Source organism: Natator depressus, chromosome 5 (assembly GCF_965152275.1).
Source record: "Natator depressus isolate rNatDep1 chromosome 5, rNatDep2.hap1, whole genome shotgun sequence".
NCBI lineage: Eukaryota > Metazoa > Chordata > Testudines > Cheloniidae > Natator > Natator depressus.
This window is the reverse complement of record NC_134238.1, coordinates 48,930,061-48,952,578: the sequence shown is the minus strand read 5'-3', so window position 1 is coordinate 48,952,578 and position 22,518 is coordinate 48,930,061. Positions and strand designations below refer to the sequence as shown.

The 22,518-nt window shown below is 42.2% G+C and overlaps 1 protein-coding gene across 7 annotated transcripts in view; it reads left to right on the top strand.

Annotated features, from left to right (window-relative positions):
* Window positions 1-22,518, top strand: part of TNPO1 (transportin 1) — a 170,173-nt gene that overhangs the window by 87,388 nt on the left and 60,267 nt on the right. For all 7 annotated transcript variants that reach the window (XR_012639527.1, XM_074952752.1, XM_074952753.1 and 4 more), the window contains 5 exons: window positions 1,360-1,441; window positions 4,058-4,180; window positions 13,237-13,355; window positions 21,205-21,265; window positions 21,697-21,865. Coding sequence is in view for 6 of the 7 variants with exons in the window: in XM_074952752.1 (XP_074808853.1) it covers window positions 1,360-1,441; window positions 4,058-4,180; window positions 13,237-13,355; window positions 21,205-21,265; window positions 21,697-21,865 (554 nt within the window). In the remaining variant the exon portion in view is untranslated. The remainder of the gene's footprint in view (window positions 1-1,359; window positions 1,442-4,057; window positions 4,181-13,236; window positions 13,356-21,204; window positions 21,266-21,696; window positions 21,866-22,518) is intronic.

Sequence of the window (22,518 nt, the reverse complement as noted above, 5' to 3'; positions counted from 1 at the left end):
GCAAATGGGGTGAACAGATATAGTAGAAAAAATACTTCCTAGTTCTATAGAACATTATAGAAGCTAGGGATGGAAAAGATGTGTTAAATCCAGTCTTCTTTTGTTAATGTATGATTGTGTTCTACAAAACATCTTTTATTAGTGTTTTGTCCAGTCTGTTTCTATTGATTTTTCTTTTTGTTTCCTTGCCCATATTTCTAATCTGTCTAGATTCATTCGTGTGATCTAGAATGTATTTTATTTAGGATCTGTTAGCTTTTTAAAAAAGCACTCCATCTTGTTAATATTTTAGCTTTTAAAATTTTAATTTAAATTAATTCAGGTTTTTTGAGTCTAAGATTTCGAGAAGTTGGGCCTGTCATGTGTATATACACTAGTTCCCCTGAAAATAAACAATATTGCAAAAATAATAATCTGTTTGACAATGAGGAGGCAGATACATTATAAACATCACCACATAGATTGCATGGGACTTCTAGTTTCAGATGAGAGAGAGTCAACATTCATAAGCATAAGCTCCTTTTATCAGAAATTACACAGTAGTGTTTCCAGAGCTGCCATATTCCATAATTCTAGCAAATCTCATGATGTTTTTCCCTATCTTTAATCATGCGTTTTTTTTTTTTAAATAGTCTGTTATAAAGTCTTGATATAGTGTAAGGAACTCTACAAAATGCATCCAGTTTCTTCAAAATCTTAAGGACAAATCCAGGCACAGGTGTGTGGACATGAAAGGGCCCAATAGTAGCAGATTGATTAGGGGATTCTGTGCTGCCTTAGAGCAGAGGAGCCAAGTTCCAAGGTGTCTTTTCATTCTTTGTTCCAGTGCATAAAGTTAACAATCTAGGAAGTTGGTCAGTGAATCTGCTCTGTGCATCAGGTGGCCGCAAATCCTGTGCTGGTGAGAAGTGGCCCACATCTGTTCTGCCTCCTTTGCCTGCCCCTCTAACTTCTAGAAGTGGCCTATTTGCCTGCTGGCTCTTACAGAAGAGGATTTAATTTCTCAGCCTTGTGCCTTTTGACTGAGTGCACATACTTTGGATTGTTTAGATTTTTTTTTTTTTTTTTAAAAGCAGGGTTTAGTCCATTGGTGTTGCATTGTATTTTGTATTCCTGAGATTTTCCTGTGGAAAAGAAAATAATATTTAATATTACAAATGAGTCAGTGTAGTTAAGAAATACTCTTGATCTGCATATTTGGATTCCTCTTATTTGATTCTGAAAATTACCGTTAGACGTTGTAGTGTATGTCTTTGCTTTGTTTTCCTCTCCCCAATTTTTTATGATTGTATACAGTTTAGAAAAAGTTTCTAATGAATTTTTCCATCTGTTTTAAATAAATGCTTGTTCTACTTCTAGGTCCCATGCTGTTGCATGCGTCAATCAGTTTATCATCAGTAGAACTCAAGCTCTTATGTTGCACATTGATTCTTTTATTGAGGTAGGTGAGTCGTCTCCCCCCCCCCCCCCCAATTTTGTATTTTTAGTACTAGAATCTTGCTAATACGGTTTAATGTTAAACAAAGAACCTGCTTTTTCTGTAAAAGGAGTTGCATGCAGTAATGATACAGAATGTTTATAGTTCATGTATCCAGGACTTGGCCCTAGACTTAATTACATTGTTTTAAATTTGTATGTTTTTCTTTGCTGGCTGAGGAATGGTTAAACTATTAAGATATCCTCTCCTCCCCCCCCCCCCCCCCCCCGCGCATATGTTTGCTTTAAGTATTCAAAACATAGTGGAGTAACACCCTGCAGTAGAACAGCTATTTTCAACCAGTGGTGCATGAGGGGGGGTGCCTATTGAGTAGAACCGGTGTATCAAACCTGGCAGTTGCCTAGAAACCTGCAGAGGCTGGGAAAGAGCAGACAATTCCATCCTGCTTCTGCTTCTGTGATGGCTGCCTCTGACCCCACATCAGACTACCCAATCGTAAAGTAGCTCCTCTGCATCCTTCGTCCATGCAGCTCTCAAATCTAGAGTGGGGAAAGTGGCTTTGAGAGATTGTAGAACCAGCTTTGCAGCCCTAAGCAGTGCTCCCCAGCTTTCACAGCTGAGTGCTTTGTGAGTAGGTAGAAAAAGGGAGACTCTCTCTCCCCACCCAGTAGCTCCTTCAGCCTAGGAGCACCAGCCTTCATGCTTTCCACCTTTACTTCTTTAAATCCACAGTATGGTGCCAGAGTTGTCCTGTGGTCCAAAATCCTTAACTATTTGTGATTTCAAAGAATTCTGGAGTACGTATGGTGGATTTCTGAATAATTTTTCAGACATTTTATAGATCTTGGACCAAGAAAACCACTAAGAACCACTGTAATAGAGACTGAATATTTCTGTGAGTGGAGAACAAGTACAGTCTTCTGCTTTATGTTCAATTAGATTGCATTATGGGCAAGATTTTCAAGTTATGTGCAAAATCAGAAAAATTGTGTTTAATTTATAAACACAATAGATGCATATGGCCTAATTATCCATTTGTAAATACATATAACATACACAAGTACAGTAATTACATGGGCAAATTGTTAATGTGATCATGCATGCCCTCCTGTTATCTCTTCATTTCTGCTCCACTTTTGGCCTATATATTTATACATACAGGGCAGTTGTCAGTAGTTAACTGGGGAAGGGGACTGGGGGGACAATCCTCCTTGCAATATAACACATTACAGTGAGGGTCTTGATTAACTCCTGCTGGAATAGGATTTGCAAACTACGTCCCGTGTGTCTGCTAGATATGAATATTGACCTAGGGTTACAGCTACCCTTTGATTTTGTATTCATGCACTGTTGTGCTGGGGGAGGACAGCCTTAATCTGCATTTCAACTTCTGTGGCCTACCTAGAAACAGGATATATTGAGTCAACACCACCTTTTAGTGGTCTGGCCATGTCTCCATAGGGTCAGCACTGCCTGTTTGTGGGCCAATTCAGAGTACCTTTTGCTCTAACCTCCCTTTCAAGTGAACTTTGCCTCAGACGTCCTTGTGGCTTGGCTTACATTGGAAGGAGTTGATATAAATCTGAGATGAGGAAAGTTCTAAACGTGAATAACTGGAATTTTGAAAATAAATGCTGTAGCATCACTTAAACAAGAAAAATAGTATCCTTTGTGAGCCACTGGATTGCTCTCTGAGAAAATGTTTGAGTATGTGATGGTAGAGGGCTCTTTCGTTACCAGTACAAAACCAGTTTCTTCTGTCTTGAATGCCATGGTCCTCATTGCTTAGAAGCGAGTTTATTTAACTTAGATTTATGTTGGGTTTGGTATAGAAGACTTTGGGGGCTAGATCAAGGAAATCTAGGGCCTTAGGCACACCATGATTTGGAGGGGCCCCTATGACCTCCCTCATGAGCTTTTTTTTTTTTTTTTTTTTTGGTGTGGCCAATCCTCATGGCTGCCTCTAGTATGAGAGCAGGGGGACCTAGTCCCCTTCCAGAGATGGGCCTCTCTCCTCGCTCCCTGGAGATACTGGGTTGGCAGCAGCAGGAGCCCCATCCCACGTTCATTAATATTATTATTGCTGAGGCATCTTTTTTTTTGGGTGGATCAGGCCTGGTACTGTTTTCTGTACTTGCCACAGAATCCTCTCACCAGGGCCTGCTGGAGTAGTGGGTCTTGCTGTTAATGCTTCGTTGATAGCCATGGATTAAATCTCACCCTTTGGTGCTATTGTTTGTCCGCAGGCTTGGAGAAATGTTAGTGCATCCATTATATTAGGGTCATGTGTTCAAGCCTTTCTTTGTAACTGTTAAACTGAAGGCAAGTTTCTAGCCCTAAACGTTCATTTAAAGAAAAAGTACATAACTCCAAGAGGCAATAGCATATAGTGCCTATGCTTTAATCCAGCCCAGGTCATATCCATATAAAGTACTAGAGAATCTGTGCAGTATCATGTACGTTCAGGTGAATATAAAGGAGCATTAATTCCAATCCTGAATGGTATTGAGTGTCAAACACACAGAAATGTGCACTTGCATGATAGCTTGCTTGATGATAGCAAGTACTATTCTGTATAAAATAAAGGGATTAGAAAATTCTCTTAATTTTTCCCCACAGAATCTCTTTGCATTGGCTGGAGATGAGGAGCCTGAAGTACGCAAAAATGTGTGTCGGGCTTTGGTGATGCTGCTGGAAGTTCGAATGGATCGCCTGCTTCCTCATATGATTAGTATAGTTGAGGTAAATTTTGTTTCCTAAATTGCATGCACAATAAATGCTTTAAAGTAATAGTTATAACAAATAGTGTGTTTTGTCAGCTGTGTGTAATGCAACTTTTGCATATCTATATCTTCATTCTTCTTGAAGGATAGGCTATTTTTGGCAACTGTGAAATTATCTTCTGGTTGTCTGGCTGATTTGTATATGTGACACTTGGTCCAAATGATATACTTTACTGACCTTAACTTAATTGAGGGGAAAATTCATTCCAAACTGAATTAAATAAGCCGAGAGAGTGAGAGTATGAGAGTGTTGCGGGAGCATCTAAATGAATGGCGTGCTGGTGGAATATTTCACATAGATAACTCTGGAAAAATGGAAGTCCTCTATAGCTTAACAATATCTGAGCATTTTGGAAAAAAAAAAAACAAAAACATTTTGTCTGGGGAGGAGACTCTGGCAGAACCAGGTCCATCGTTGACATTGAGAGATTTCCTGCCACCAGTACAGTCTCAGGTACAGTAGACACTTGTTTGCAGCAACCCTTTGTAAGAGAAACTGCCGCTTATGAGCAACATTTTTCCCTGGGAACACTTTCCCTACCATGAATTTTCCACTTGCTAACAGCAACATAGCAGCTGCATAAGAGCAACTTTTGTGACTTTGTGACGTCACATCCTCCTCTTATTAGCATCATTTTTTGGTGGCAAAAACAGACTAAATGCCAAGAAGTCTCTCACTGAAAGAAAAAGTACACATTATCCCAGACTATCAAACTTCAGGGACTACTCAAAACCAAGTCCCAGTCAAGTGGGAGTTGCACAGATCAGTGTTTGCAGAATGTGGAAGCAGAAGGATAAGCTTTTGGCTAAGTACAAAGACGGACAGTCAAATAGCTGCCGTAAGCATGGGTCTGAAGGAAAAGCCCCTGATGTCGAGCAGGCTCAAGAAGAAGAGGGTGCAGGGAGCACTGCTTTCTGGACCTGCAATCAAGGAAAAAACCCTTCAGCTTGCTGCTTCACTTGAATTGAATGATTTTAAAGAAAGTGATGATTGGCTTACCAGATGGAAGAAACTCTTCAATGTCTCTTGCAAAAAACGGTCGGCAGACAAACCAGCAGCTGAGCAGTGGCAGTGTGAAAAAGTCCTCACATTCTTGAAAAGTTTTCCCTGGCCGATATCTACAGTGCTGACAAAACAGGACTTTACCTGAAAGGGCTCTGTGACAGAGGACAAGTAGGAAAAAATTTGGAAAGCTAGAAGGAGAGAGCTTCAAAGGACAGTATAACTGCTTATCTGTGCCAACATAGATGGTAGTGACAAACACCTGCTGTTCATGATCAGGCAGTCAAAACAACCCACATGCTTTCTGAAGGATTTCAGTAAACTACCGCTCAATTATGTCAGTTCAGCAAATGCCTGGATGACAGGTGAGATTTTCATCAACTGGCTAAAAAAGATGAGATTGTCCACTTCACTTGCAGAGCTGTAAGATATGCCTCTTACTGGATACTTGCTTCACACACCTCCATTGGTTCTCTCAAACATTCAGCTCAAATTCTTACCCCAACACTACATCTTTGATTAAACCTATATAGCTCAAGTGTGATTAAGAACATGAAGGGACAATACCAATCAAAAATTGAAAACCAGATTATTGTTGCTCTTGATGCAGACCCCAGGACAGATATTCAGACAATCCTGAAAAGTGTAAATTTACAGGTTGTGTTGCTGAGGCATGGCTAGATGTAAAGCTGACAAATTTACAACTGTTTCAGGAAAGGCAAATTTGTGCCAGTGGAAGGTGTGCACAATGAGGATATTGAAGAGTTTGACAACCTCCTGAATGATGTTCCATTTCCAGTCAACGTGGAAAAAAGAGGACTTAATAGCTGCTGTGACTGTGAAATGAGGATTTGCTCATGTTTCCCTCAATGAGGAATTAATGAATGCAACAGATGCTGCAAGGCCAGAGAAACGATCTTGTGTTGATGAAACATATCATCAAGAGAGTGAGGATGATTTTGGTGAAGTTCCACCTCTGACAAACTCCGAGCTGTGGAAGGCTTTGAACCCACTTCAGCACTTTTCATAGAGATCTGTAGACCCTTCCTGGGATATTGAGTCCCATCTTCAAAACAAAGTTGTGGCTGAGAAAGCAGAGCAAATTAACAGATTTCTTTCACACAAAATGAGTGTTTTATCCATTCTTAATTTAGAAGTTGATACTCTATAAATAGAATACACTTTCTGATGTGGAATTATAATACTATAATACTCTAATTTAGGTTATTTATTTGCTTAGCAGACGCCCTTATCCAGGGTGACTTACAGTGCGTATGAAGTATTAAAGTGCGAGTTCAAAAAAGGTTTACAAATAAGAGCAAGAGGTTGTGTTGTCATGGTTGATGTTTGTTTTTAAACATAAAGATAAAACTTGATATTTTTATAACGTTAACTCAATTAATACTGCTTTCTTGATGCAATATGGTGGTAGGCTACACTTGCAAAATAGAGCACATGTTTAAAATGTACACTATACTAATGTAATACTGTAGCAATAATAAACATACATCACCTTGTTACAATTATAGATAGCATGTATGTAGCTGTTTTATGCAACTATCAGAAAAAGCAGGCTGCCTTTGGTCCAATGAATACCCCCTATAATAACAGCCGCTTAGGAGTAACATAACGGAAGAGCACCGATACGTTGCTACTAATGAGCATCTACTGTACTAAAAATGCCATGTATGTCGTTGATGCCCCCAAGAGCAAGTCTACACACTGTCACCATGGTGTACTTTCTCCCTATTATCAAGCAGAGATGATTATTTGAGGTCTGATCAGTGCCACTGAGGCCCCTGTGGGGTTCTCCTACAAACTCACATCGGCCCATCAAGACTGGTATTGGTCCAGTCAACAACCTGAGTCATCTGTACTATACAGTGTGCTGCCAGGGCCCTCTTAGGGATATTAGGGTCTGCCTTCATAAACATCAAGAAGCAGATGGTCTTCAAGGAAGAGAGAGGGCTTCATCTCCAGTGGCATTCCTGGTCAGACAGGCAACACCAGACTATCAAGTAGATGATTCAGGGGCTGAGCAACATCAATATCCTATCTTGCAGCGTAACAATCTTTCGTAGTCGTTGCTGCGTGAAGCTATATCCTTTGCATAGGTACTGGCAGCAGACAATGTTAAGTGTTCCAGGAGCTCCTTATGTGGATTGTTGAGACTCTGGAAATCGAGCATTGTCATCTCAGAAATACCATAAACTGTTCAACATCTTGTCAGCTTCTAGTCCAGCCAGGATCGTCCTCCCCATTAACAAGGGACTGCTAGACCCAGCTAAAGCCCTGTAGCAGATGCAAGTCACTATTAACACCAATTGTGAAATGAGTCATAAATAGTTGCCAGTTACCTCCTTTTGGGGTTGAGTACTTCTGCACTTACTCCAACCCAGGCTCCTTAGTCATATTGGCCATTGAATCAAAATTTAGATGAAACAGAAGTGCCCCAAAAGACGACAGAACCCAGATGTCTCTATTTAGAAAGAAGTTGTACTTCTCAGTTTCTTTACAGCTATGTGTGGCTAATTGCCAGGCTATTTTGGCTGAGTTTGCCTTTCTAACGTGGGTCAGGGTGATGACCTTCCTCATGAAAGCAGAGAGGCGCATAAGGACATAATAGAGGCCAATTGGTGGGCAATGGACACCTGAAACCATGGCCAAATCTGTCATCACAGAGACTATAATGTGTAGAACATTGTGGCTCCATGTATCTGGTATCCTGAGAGTTGCAGACCACAACTGAGGACTTGTTCTGGGGGCCCAGCTGTTAAGCAAGTGGACAGACTGCTCTGTACTCACTGATGGACTACAAAGCTACCTTGTCCTGTCTAGAGAATTACACTTTTTCTGTCCCCAGCCACAGTTGAGACAGTGTACATAGTCTTACCATCCCAAACAGATGACGTATCACACCAAAAAAGCACCTAAGATAAAACAGGGTTGCCAGCCTTCCTCTTCCTCAGCAACATCCACTGCTCCGTTGACATGACGGAGACTTGACAAGACTTGAGAACCCCACCTTTGAAAGCCACTTCTTCCATTCCATTGGGTGTGGTTTTCCTTGACATGAGGTATTTGAGTGTTCAGTGATCTTCTATGGCTGTCCCATCCGGTTCTACTTTACCCCCTTCCCTGTCCCTCTTCAGGGACCCTTCTCAAGACAGCCTATTACAAAATGTGGAGGCCTTGTTGCTTTGCTTTGTCTTCCTCGGGAGTACTAGGGAAAAGGCTGCTTTTCCTGGTATTTCTTCATTCTGAGGAAGGAAAGTGGGGTGGTCTTTGTCCTATCCTAGACCTGATGAGACTGAACAAATATATGCCATCCTCAACATGAAACAATTAACATTGCCTCTTTCTCCAAGCTCAAGACTGGCTCTCATACATCCTGCAAATGGAAAGCTATTTTCACATATTCAGCCAGCCAGCCCACGGAAAGTATCTGCAATTCATAGTGAGGCCTAACCATTACCAATACAGGGCTCTGCCCTTTGGACTTTTAGTGGCTCCTAAAATATTCTGGCTGGCAGTAGTGGCAGTGCATTTAAGGAAATAGGATGTCTGTCTACCCATACCTGGATGACTGGCAGATACCAGCATTAGACAAATGGCCTTAAACAGCCTTTCCTTGTGAACTGTGATAAACCAGTAGCTGAAAGCCCATGCTGTAGCATATGTGGGGCAGTTGGACCAAGTATTCCACCATCTGTGCAGTTCCCTCTTACAACCAAATGAAATTGTTACATGCAGTTTAGTTGTAGAGCAAAGGTTATTGGTAGAGTTACCTCTATTACAATGGTTTAGGACTCTTGGCATGGCATATCCTTACCATAACGACACCACATGGGTGTAATTCGTAAAGTCAAAAAACTGAGAATGTGAAAACTGTGTGGTAACTGACCACAAATCCAGTGATTGAACCTGGTGATCATTCTGAATAAAAAGAGCTCTCAACCATGCTTGTAGCTGTTTCCAGTGCTTCACACTGACTCAACAACATACATAAGCTTCAGAGTGACAATTCTGGAATCTTAGTCTCTCTCTCACACTCGCAGATGGTAGAGTTTATAGGATCTTTGATTTCAGATAGACAAAAGCCTGCCTGCTAGAGAACAGGTTCTGATCTCTTCAGTTAGCGGTAAACTACCTACAGGTGGTACATGTGTATCTGGGACTCTTTTTGGCTATATGTCGGTGAGCAGGTAGAAGATGCTGCTTGCCACATTTCATTATTGGACCTTACAATTGTGGCTGAGGTCCATATGCTTCTCATTCGGACGTGCATCACAGTCCCACTTCAAATTCTACAGTAACTCGCTTGATTGCTAGACCTAGTAAACTTGAGGAAAGGGGCAGTGTTCCGTCCCGTCCTTGGGGATGACACTTGTTACAGACATATTAGGATCTGACTAATGGGAGGTGACATCCTCAGATGCAGGGCATGTGGACTCAGGATGACTTGAATACACATGAATGTCCCAGAGGAGAGAGCCATCAGTCTAGCCTGTATAGTGTTCCTGTCTGTTTTTTCAGAACTCCACAGTGCAGTTCCTGGTGGACATTGTGTTGGCCAAGTGGTTGATCCATCCTCTTTCTGTCAGAAAGTCTTCAAGTTCTGGGAATGGTGCCATCAACATGGGGTGACCCCATTGGTGTTCCCCACCTCCCATGATTCAGCTATATAACCTAGCAGGCTTCCTGAGCAGAAATGTGATAACCACCCCCAAGTGGTCACTGTTGAAGTCCATCCTAGATCCAGTACTCCTGGAAGTGGGACTCCCACCATAGACTTAGTCACCACAGAGGACAATGATCATATGGATCTCTACCAGACACCTTCCTCCTTCAGTGGTCTTGATGACTTCAATATGCTTTCCCTCTAGTTTCCTTGATCCCCAGAATATTATCCAAGATCAGATGGAACAAGAATTTAATCATGATAGCCCCATACTGGCTGAGACAGTTTTGGCTGTTGGACCTATTACAAATGTCCAAGAGGCCTTCCATATATCTTCTGGCCAGCACAGAGATGAAAATCTCAAACCTCTGTCAGATACTGTACTAAGAGCCACACTTGTTGCACTTGACTGCTTGGATATTAGCTGGGTAAGCAACACTGATGTAGACTGCTCCCTTAAAGTTCAGGAAATTTTTATACAAAGCAGGAAACCTTCCACCAGGAAGATGTTTTGTTGTTCTGAGGTGTACTTCTAGGGTAACCTAGAATAGTATTGACCCAAAGGAGGTTCTGATACTGAAGGTCTTGGACTATCATGCTCCTGAATCACATGGTATTAGCATTTAACTCCCTTAAGGTTCATCTTGCCACAGTCTCTGTCACACTCCAGTTGTCACCAGTTGTACTCTGGTGGTCTTACACCCTGTGACATCATAATTCCTCCAGCGGCCTACTTTTACTCACCCTTCAGCCAGGGACCTGTCTTCCATGTGGGGCTTTGATGTCATCCTTCTAGAGCCTATGGAGCTTCTCTTGGGATCGTTTTTGGAATGCGCAGTACACCACTTTACTTTTCTTGTGGCCATTATCTCAGCATAGAGAGTGAATGAGCTCCAAACTCTTATGATCTGGCTGCCTTCACATTGTCCATGTGGAAGGATGTGAGAGAATAAACCACACCCCACCCGAGGTGGAATTCTGAAACCTGCTTGACCCAATCCATCACAGTACCAATCTTCTCTCCTGGCATCAAGTGCTGCTACGTGAGGAAGCTGAATCTTTGGATGTTTTCAGACCTTGCCCTATACCTCAATGGGACCATATCTTTCAGGTGCTCTCCTCTCCTCTCTCTGACCATATCTGCTGCAATGAAAGGTCATACTATCTCATTGAAGATAATTTCAAAGTGAATCACTTTCAAAGTGCCTCCACGGACACTAAGTAGTAGTAGATACCCATCTTGTGCCCCTAGAAAACACTTATCCAGATGTGTGGATCTACACGGGCAATCCTCAAAGGACAGAATGTGCCTGCAGAATTGTGAACAGAGAGATGACTTGATGTAGGATGCTTATTGATGATAGACAGTGGCAACATAAAAATCAAACTTGCATTTGCATCCGAAAGCTATAAACTATGTGAACATCGTGATCCTTTCAGGTGGAGGGTTCTATAATTGTGGTCTGGCTGCCGAGGAAGTTCTTGACACGAGTCCTGAGTCTTTTTCTGAGTACGCTATTACTTCTGAGAAACCATTTTCTTGTGGGGCCTCAGTTGCAAGTGGTGGTGTGTAATGCCTTCATGTACCTCATAGCACAGTGGGGCCAATAGTGTTGCTGCAACACCAATTTATTCTATTGCTATGCAATCTTCGTTCCCATTCCTTTACAGCACACACGCACAGTTGTGGCTTGTATTTGAAAATACTCATTGATATAACATTGGTAATTACTTTCTTTGAGGATGGGTTTTTGCTCTCCACAGAGTCAGGCCTGCAATATGCAGGAGGTCAGACTAGATGATCATGATGGTCCCTTCTGACCTTGAAGTCTAGGAGTGAGTTAGATTCACTCCTGAGGCCTTAGTTCTTGAGATGTTCTTTAGGCTATGTAGCTGACCAGCTAATTCTTCTGTTTTCCTTGGCTGCAAACTGGCTCTGGCTCCCTAAGCTACTGCCGCCTAGCTCAGTGTAGCAGTATAGGGAGCATGTACTGTGATCCAAGTAACTCCCACTTGTGGAGAAAACTGGAGACAGTGGCAAGAGAATGAAAACAAAATGTCAGGTACCTGGCTATGGCAAATCGGCAGATGCCTTTTTGCTTTTGGAAAAAATTCCAAATGACACAACTGCAATTGTAGTCAGATCCCTGACTGTTCACATTTTCTTAGAGCTGTAGTTTCAAATTGTGTGTAGACGAAGGCAGAGAATGGCATTGGTTTACTCAGCGTTCACATTTTGAAGGTTATCCATTGCAACCGAAGGGCTAGAAACAGATTTGTTTTAATGAAAGTTCAGATTCTGGAGTGCAGTTCTGTGGCAAGAGCATAACATCCATGGCAAGTTCTGTAGCTGTGGTGTGCAAAGGATGCTGGTGATGTATTCCCCTTCTGCTCATGTTTTGGAGGTGGGCTGTGGCATACTGAAGCAATTGGAAGAATTTTTTTTTTTTTTTAAAGCCCTTACTTACTCTAGGTATATGGTATGGTAAATGAGTGGATTTTCTTGTTTTTTGTAAATTGGAACGCATTTTCACGTGTAAGGACCAGCATGAAAGGATGCAAAGATTGCAGAACTTAAAGGAGACTTGAGGGAGAAGTTTGAATGAACCTAGCACTTCTGAATGACAAGTGGCATATAGCAATGGTATGAACAGTGTGCAAGAAGTGTGTTTTGGCTTAAAGCAATGATTATGGGGTATTAAGCTTTATAGGACCTTCGTTGATTTGAGGCATGGTCTTTCAAAGTTCTTGCTGGCAATAAGATTATCATTTCCGCTATTTATCTTTACTGGATTCACTCTGTTACATATCCTTGTTTATTATGGGATTTGATCATATTATTATTAAAGTAGTAAAGATTATGAAACAAAGTAGGGATTTTAAGGTACTAAAAGTAATATGAAAACACCTGCATCTAAACATTTGTGGAGCTGCACCTTCCAGTTGCTGGTGGAGGAGAGATTTCTCTTCTCCCCCCTCGGGTGGGGGGGAAGAGATCAAGCTGTTAAAAAATCCTAAGTGTTTGGCTCTAGTCTCAGGTTTAGCAAGCATTGGAAGATGACTGAAAAGTGAAGAGCTTAACATTCTTAAGCCATGTACAGTGTTAAGTAGAATGAAGTTATCTTCACCTCAAGCTACAGTCAAAGTGGCAGTCTGTTGCAGCTGTATATACTAACCAAAAAGCACCTTTTTAAACAAAATAAAAAAAAATGATCATTCATAATGGCAGAGTGCAGACTATAACACATGTAGTAATTTAACTTTGATAGAATTCTAAGTGTTCAAAGGAACCTAAGCGAATAAGGTAATGATTTCTCTCCATATTTTGTAGTACATGCTTCAGAGGACTCAGGACCAAGATGAAAATGTGGCTTTGGAGGCGTGCGAGTTTTGGCTGACTTTGGCTGAGCAGCCAATTTGTAAAGATGTGCTATGTCGGCATCTTACTAAGTAAGTTAATTTTCAAACAAGCAGAATGAAGCATATTCTACTGAGAAACTAAGGATTGTAAATTAGTCCTCTCGTTCTTGAATTCTGACTGAAATCTGTTCTGTAAAGTTTACAAAGTGCTTAGGAGAAATTCTAGATATCTGGTGGTTCTAGTTGCTTGTTTTTTTGTGTAATCTACAAATGGTGAATTCAAGTATTGACAGCTGTTTTGTATGTAGAGATGGAAGTGGTTGGGCTAATAAATGTCCACATGATTGGATATGTCTCTGTACAAAGAACAGGGTGTGTGGAGTTTAAAAAAAGTTTTAAATCAGATTGAGGCTCTGCAAAAACTACTTACAATTTTTATCTCAACTTTTAGCTTTTTTTTTTAGAAAAAGGATTTATAACTTAGTTCATTTATAAATTTTAAAATGCCACTGCTGGTAGGGTATCACAGGTGAAAAACAAAATACTGAAATTTAAGATTCTGATCTGGAAAATGCTTCAGCAGTATATAATCACATGAAGAGTCCCACTGATTTCATTAGAGTTAAGCATATGCATAAATGTTGCATGATCGGGGCTAAAATTGTAACTTTAATAAACTTTTTTCCTAGTGGAATGAAATTGGTTACTTCAAAATAAAATTCCTTCAGTGTTAATAGTGAAATATTTACACTTCCAATATATTAATAAGGTAGTTGTGAACTTATTATACACACAGGGCTAAAATTTTCAAAAAGTTAGGCTTCTAAACCTGAATTTTGGACACCGGAGTGGGATTTTCAAGAACATCTAAGTGACTTCAGAGCACAAATTGTGATGGAGTATAGCCTGGCCAAAGCTTTTTAAAAATTTATTTACTTATTTATTTTAATTCTGGAAATTCCATATTAAGGAAGTTTTGGTCTAGGCTGCAAATATTGCATCATGTCACCTTTTTTTTGCGGTCGGGGTGTGTGTGTGTGTGTTCTTACAGTGATTAGTGAGGCTTGTCTTTTTTTTTTTTTTTCATTATAGATGTGCAGTTTAAATGTGAAAATTCTTAGTAGAAAGAAATTTTATGTTTAAAAAAAAAGAAGAAATTTGGCTAAGTATTAGGAAACTAATAAAAGAAACCAGTCCAAAACATCTACTTTACTTTCTTCCCACTCTATATTTCTAAATTACCACAAAAAAAAAAACCAAAAAAACCCCCCAATCCCTAGCAACATGTAAGTAAACTGACTTTTTTTAAATTTAAGATTGATTTAACCTCTTTTAAACATAACTCTTTGGATAGAACTTTTGAGTTAAATAAAATCTGCTAAAGAACATTTGGTTTAACTACTGCATTTTGAAGTACTTCTGTTTTTCTTGTCTTTACATCATTCTGTGTTTTTGAGTGTATCTTAGTGTTGATGGTTAATACTGACTTTAAAGTTGCAATGCAAATGTAGACTTGATTCAGATAATAAATTCAGTAGCTGTAAAAGGTGAATACAAAGGTTTTTTTTAACTAAAAATTTACTTTTAACATTCGGGTCTTCCTTGCAATATTGTGCACTTCAGCATTTTGTTCAGCAGTTAGTTGTCTTTAAAGGGGGAACTTTGAGAACATAATTCTATCAGTTTTTGAAAATCCTAGAGCTGTAATAAGTTAAACAGTGGGCAAGGTTGGTGTACTATTTCCTTAGACAAGCCTAGAAAACTACCTGAAAACTCAGCTAATTGTGTCTGTGAAATGATCCAATTTCTGTGGTGTCTAGCACCCTTTCCCACCTTCGCTCTTCAAAGGCTTTTTATTTTTCTGTAAGATTACTTACTATATAGCTTCAGGTACTCATCACCCATGTACCATGGTAATGATGCTCAAGAAATGCTGATACTTAAACAAATTGGTGTTTAGGGATGTATTTCTCTATTTAAACGGATTTGGATTTATTTGGGTAGGGGAGAAGCTATTACCAGCATGATTTAATTTGTTGTGAAGGTGGTATGCTAATAGGAAGCCTGTATGTTAAGGCTGGCATTCATTTTCAGTGACAAAACACATACAGGGACTGATTCTCCCATTGATGCACATTCAGTTTACATGGACTTCAACAATAGTCAGATCCAGCATGTACTATTTTTATGGATTGAGTTGCTGTCTAATTGGTTTGATTTTACAATTTACTTGAAGAAACTTACTAGAGAGAAGTCATATACATACACTTAAAAGGAGATTTTTGGCAAAGCTGTGATCAATAAGCATTCACGAAGTTCTTCAAATAGTGTCACTATGGGTGCTCCACTTCAGGATCTGCCTGTGCCCAATTGGAGATTTTGCCTCATTAGTATCCACAGAGCTGGGCCTACACCCTAGATATCCTCATATCCGAGCACAAGGATATGTGGCGTAGGGTGGGATAGACCCACCACCGCTCTAGTGCCTTCTTAATGAATGGCCTGTGGCCTGAGATGGCATGTTGTGTTGTCCCTAGCCATGCAGCTTGCTACCTCTTCTTTTTTATTCTTTTTCTTATTCTTTTATTTTATTTTATTCTGTTATTTAACACAGTTTGTGCTTTTTTGGGGGGTGGGTTCCCCCACTCTCCTTTTCCTTGCCTGATCAGAGCCTTTGTTTTTTCTCAGGATACAATCTGCAGCCTCAAGTAATGGGTTATGCCCAAGAAATTGGGCTCCAAACCCTATGGGCAGGTCTGACAGGTCTTTTCCCCCTCAATGACAGACACTCAATTGACCTCTGCTTGGGGGAGAGACTTGCATCTTCCAATTGTAAAAGCTGCTTAAGATATAAAAATAGGTCTAAAAAAATGAAGGGAAGACAGGTTAAAATTCCTGTTGATGGAATATCTCCTTGAGAGCTATGGAGTCCAAGTCACATCCAGTACATCAGATTTGGTTGCGCAGAGAGCCCTAGCAGCCGTCACTGCTGCTGCAGTAAGCAGAGACCCTAGAGACTCCTCAGAACTGTCCAGACCATCAAAAAAGAGATCCCATTTCCTAGGATGGGATAAGAGAAGGGGAAAGTCATCCTTTTGGTTTAGCTCATGAGGCCCCACATACCAACAAGGCTATTGTTGAGCTCCTATGTCCTCTGGTACCAAGACCCTGGCACTAGCTAGAAAAGCCACCCCACATATCTAGAAGCCATCTGTTAAGCTACAGCAGCACCTAAGTCAGTACCGGACCCAGTGCTTCCAAAGTACAAGGACTCTTAAGGCTAAGCAGAAATAGTCATCAGCCACATCTTCTGCAAGCAGCAGTGAAGGCACAGAGGTTGTGCTTTGCTACCATTTCCAGGACCACCCAGCGTTCTAACTCCTGAAGATTATCTCAAGTCCCTGGTACCATCCAGGCTCCTTTTCCACGAGGATCTTTGGATCCGGGAAGAACCTGAGTCTCTATTGCTCAGGAGAACCAGAAACACACAAAAGTCCACAGTAACTCTGGTCCAGTGCATAGAGTTTATCGGAGCGGTTCTTGACTCCACGCGAGCCAGGGCCTTCCTTCTGGAAGCATGTTTTCAGGCCATGTCAGATCTCATTGCCCACATGAGGCATCCAATCACTGTGGCCCTTACATGACTGTGGCTGATGGGCCACATGGCAGCATGCACGTATGTGGTCAGTCATGCCCAGCTTCATCTCCAGCCCCTGCAGACATCTTGGCAATGGTCTACGTTCCTAGCAGGCACCCCTTGGACTGAGTGGTCACGGTACTGAGCCATGTCCTCTCGTCCATAGATTGGTGGCTAGACCGCAAGTCAGAGCTGCAGGGAGTTCCCTTGGTGTCCCCATTACTGTTGTTCACCCTGGTCTCAGACACATTGGACCTGGGCTGGGGGGCCCACCTGGGTGAGCTCAACACCCAGGGCTGCTGGCACGATCTAGCCCTTCGTATCAATGTCAGGGAGCACAAGGCGGTGCGCCTGGCCTGTCAGGCATTCTTGCTCCACCTGAAAGGCAAGGTGGTGCAGATCCTCACGGACAATATGGCTGCAATGTATTACATCAACAGGCAGGGTGGTGCCAGGTTGTCGGCTCTGTGTCGGGAGACGCTCAGCCTCTGGGACTTCTGTGTGTAGCATGCCATCCATCTGGTGGCCACCCACCTACCCGGAACCAAGAATATCCTGGCAGATCATCTCAGCAGGACCTTCTCGTCTTGCCACGAATGGTCCCTCCATCTGGAGGTGGTCAGTCTGATCTTTTGAAGGTGGGAACTCCCCAAGTGGACCTGTTTGTGTCCAGATGGAAGAGGAAGTGCCACATATTCTGTTCCCTGCACGGCAGAGACAAGGGTTCCCTGTCGGACGCCTTCCTGATTCCGTGATTGGAAATGCTGATGTACGCCTTTCCACCGGTACCACGTATCCCCAGGGTCCTGCTAAAGGCAAAGCAAGACAAAGCATCTCTCATCCTCAGAGCCCTGGCGTGGCTTCGCCAGCACTGGTTTGGCATGCTGCTGAGTCTTTCAGTGGTTGACCCAGATGGATTTGCTGTCCCAGAATCATGGCAACCTGCTCCACCTGAACCTGGCATTGCTGCACCTGACACCGTGGCTTCTGCGTGGAGCGCTTAGCTGCGGTCCAACAGGTCCTGCTGGGTAGCAGAAAGCCTTCCGCCAGGGCTACCGGTGTGGCAAAGTGGAAGCACTTCACGTGTTGGGCCTCGGACAAGCACATTCGTCCAGTCTTGAGGAAGCGTCACTGCAGGACATCCTGGACTATTTGTTGCATCTTAAGCTCCAGGGCTTGCTTTTGCCTTCGGTCAAGGTACAGCTGGCAGCCATTTTGGCGGGTGGCTCTTCACCCATCCCACAATGGTGCAGTTCCTGAAAGGTTTAAGATGCCTGTACTCACATGTCCGGGACCCAGTCCCCCTGTGGGACCTGAATCTTGTGCTTTTTGAAGCTCATGAGCCCACCTTCGAACCCTTGGCTTCCTGCTCCCTTCTGCTCCTCTCCTAGAAGGTGTCCTTGGTCACTATAACTTCGGCTTGGTGGGTATCCGAGATCAGGGTGCTGATGTCGGAGCTGCCTTATACAATCTTCTACAAAGACAAGGTCCAGCTGCGTCCACACCCGGCTTTTCTGCCCAAGTTCGTTTCCCAGTTCCACACTGGCTAAGACGTTTACTTACCGGTCCTCTGTCCGAAGCCTCATGCATCAGATGAGGAGTGCAGGTTGCGTACTCTGGAGATCAAATGGGAGCTGACCTTCTACACTGACAGAACATGGCCATTCTGTAAGTCAACGTAATTGTTCGTTGCTGTTGCAGACTGGATGAAGGGTTGCCCAGTGTTAGTCCAGAGAATCTCGTCTTGATCACTACCCTCATCCGCTGTTGCTACGAGCTGGTGAAGCTGCCCCCACTGGCAATCATGACGGCTCATTCTACTAGAGCAAAGACATGTTCGGCGGCCTTCAGGGCGCAGGTGTTGATCCAAGAAGTTTGCCAGGTCACCACCTGCTCGTTCATTCATACGTTCACATCGCACTTTGTGCAGACCCAGCAGGCTCGAGATGACGCTGGCTTTGGCAGAGCTGTGCTACCAGCTGCATGACGGTGAGCTCTGAGCCCATCTCCATTGATACTGCTTGTGGGCCACCTAGAGTGGAATTCTTCGAGATATGTTGCTCATGTCCATTCGATTACCCGCTCTCCTGCCCCTCTTGTTGGAGTTGTTGGCAAGAAAGAACTGAGAGTGCATGGGCCAGCAGCACCTGATGTACCGCGGCATGAGTGCAACACTCTAGAGGGCTCCACAGCCAGCCCTACGGGTACTGCTATGGCAAAAATCTCTGGCCACGCACGTGGGCGTGCACACACCTAGAATGGAGAAGAACAACAGTTATGAAAGGTAGGTAACTGTTTTTTCACCTAGCTGCCATCACAGTTTTCTTCTCTCCCCCCCGCCCCCATACCCAACCACTATAAGGTTTATTAAAGGTTTTTTTTTCCCCCCCCAATCTTTTTCCTCTTTCAAAATGAGGTATGTTATATGGATGTACAACTTAGTCCACAGTGCTCTGAGGAAAGCCACATTTGAACCTATAGGAAATGTTTTCCTTCCTTCATTTGTCCCTCAAGATCTTGTTCTTGGTAGCAGACATCTCAGCCAGGAGTGTAGGGGAACTATGACTCTGGTGGCTGACTCACCATACACAGTATTCTATCTCAATAATGTGACACTACATCTACACCCTCGATTCCTACCTTAATCAGGAAATTCACCTGCTGGCATCTTATCCCAAGCTTCGCTCTTCAAAAGGAGCAGTGAGCTCCATACACTGTACATAAGAACAGCTCTCCACTCTTTACCCTGAGAGGACTAAGTCCTATGTGACTCCTTGTAGGCTTCTCATCTTGATTACAAAATGAATGAAAGGGCATCTGATTTCTACAAAAGACTGGAAGTCCATCTTAACCTGTTTTAAAGCTTCGGGTATTAACCCCTGAACTAGCATGATTGCCTGTTCCACCAGGGCTCAGTCTACCTCTGCAGCCCTACTGAAAAGCATACCTGTCTCAGCCATACGCAAAGCAGCCACCTAGTCTTCGGTAGGCATGTTTTCCCAGCATTGTGCTATCATGCCTGCTTCTGGAGCTGATGAGGCTTTTGTTGGTGCTGATCTACTGTCCATACTGAATCTGTCTGTCTCTTCAGCACCATCTTCCATACTGCTCTGGAATCTCTTGAAGTGGAACACCCAAAGGAACACTACTTGTACGGTAACTGGAGTGCTTTGAGATGTGTTCCCCCCCCCCCCCCCCATGGGAGCTCTACCTGCCCTCCTGCCTTAGTCTTCTCTCTGGACTTCGGTGGTTTAGAAGGAACTGGAGTCGTGCAGGACTGCCTAGAGTGCAGGTGCAGATGTGTGGACAGTGCTGATGAACATATCTGATCAAGAGCTCATGTGGATGCAAACATCCTGAAGTGGAGCACTTACAGGGACACCCTTCTCGAGCTAAGTTAAGTAAATTTTCCATTTATTGTGACAATAGTTCTGAAACAGTTTCACACTTGATTAGGATTGCAGTAAAGCTACGGTAATGGAAGAGACCAGAATAGATTAGGAAGTGGTTTTATAGACCGTGCCAGGTAGGGCTAATGCAGGTGACATTATGCACACCCCAGGCCAATTAGGGATCTTTGTGTCATATTCGTAACAGTAGTGAAGCTGGGCCCAAATCTTGAGCTAGGATCATTAAAACTGTATCCTTCCCTGCAGAGCCGTGTTCTCATTGTGAAGATCATGGTTTTTTTTTTGTGGGTACAGTGGATTCGGTTTATGAGGTTTTGATATAATTTTTGAAAGATATTTGGGACAGTCCTTGACTGAGGAGGAGTGGAGTGACTAACCTGCTGAGTGGTTATATGAGTAGGGACAGCAAGGTGGCTGGGACAAGTGGGTGCCACCTTAGTACTCTTCCATCTGTCCTAAAGTTAGGTGAGACAATGTGTACAGCACACGTTGGGAGCTTGAGTCCCCATTCAAAGGATTTGGCCTGTACCCAGAAGCACTTTGAAGCATTAATTTTATAATGTTGAAAATGTTCAACTTACAGTTAAGACATGATTTCATCAAATGCATAACATGATTAAAACTAATTTAGATTTCCCTCAATTATGCAATACATTAACTTAAACTAGAAATTTTGTAACATACAGTCAAAATTTCATAAGCCAGATGCCTGTACCTCAGAAAATCAGACTGCTTTTTTTATTTAGGAGCTTAACTTTAGGGGTAGGTTTGAAAAATTTAGCCTATTGATAAATATAAACCAGTTTCTAAAAACAAAATTTGGCTTAGAAAATTGACAGTTGTCTGAATTATGCTTTTTTTAACACATACATATTAAAACCTTTCTTTGTAGGTTGATACCTGTGTTAGTAAATGGTATGAAGTACTCAGAAATAGATATTATTCTGCTGAAGGTGAGCAACAATTTCACTTTACTTCTCAAGGAATGTATTCATTTGACTATTCACTTCTAAATTACTGTGCTAGGGCAGTTTCTACTTAGCAGAAATAGCTTGTACAGTATAGGATATAGCTAAGAAGTTGCGCTAATTAATCCATTCTAACACAGAACTAGAATTATTACTGTACAATAAAAAGGATTTCTCTGCCTCTTTTTCCTCCTTCCCTCTCCGTTCATGTTTCTAGAAGAATGCAGGAATTAGTGGCTCTTTTGGTCAGGTGGCCTGCCTGAGGTGGCTATGAAGTTGAAGAAGTTGTCATAGTTTTCCCGAACATATTACCCACTATATTGCCTTTTAAAATATCTTGGGCAACGTGGCTGTACTGTTTCATAATCTGATGGTATAATAACTTGCAAGCATGCTTAATGTTTCATTTTTAACAGGGGGATGTTGAAGAAGATGAAGCTATTCCAGATAGTGAACAGGACATAAGGCCTCGTTTTCATCGTTCACGGACAGTGGCTCAGCAGCATGAAGAAGATGGTATTGAGGAAGATGACGACGATGATGATGAGCTTGATGATGATGATACTATTTCTGACTGGAATTTAAGTAAGTCAAACTACTGTGTTAGGTAGTGTAAAATCTACAGCTCATGTAATTCAGAACCCTCCCTTTCTGACTCCTTGTGTGTTTTTAGTGCATTAAACAGAAATGCTGACGTTTTTAATTTTGGGATAGCTCTGTTCACATTCCTGAAATCCTTTGATTGCTTGGCACTCTTTCTGTTGCTTAAAAAGAAACTCTGCTGTATAGCTAAATTCACATGTTTGTAACTACTGTATGTTTACCTTAATTGGTTAGTATGGCAAATGGATCCATTAGATGTTTCTGCTCAGATTAATGAAGACTTTCCAGATTTACCCTTCTCACTTAGTGGAAAACCAAGTGAATTTAAGTTCCAGAAAGTCTTACATCATCACAAACCATGGCTGATCTGCCTAACATGACTGGGCATTAAGGAGTAACTTTTTAGTGCTTTAATCTTCTATATTTTAAGGCCCTGAGAAAAGCACAGATTTAAAAAACACATAAACCAACAAATCTCCAGCAGTGTCATGGATAAATGTGTGTTCAGGGGATATGTATGCTGCAGTCGGTCGTTTCCACCCCCCCACCCCACCCACCTGCTGTGAATTTTTCCAGCCGCAGGACTTCTGCCTCCCTTCTGAGGTGCTGGCTGCTGATGGGTGGTTAGTTGGACT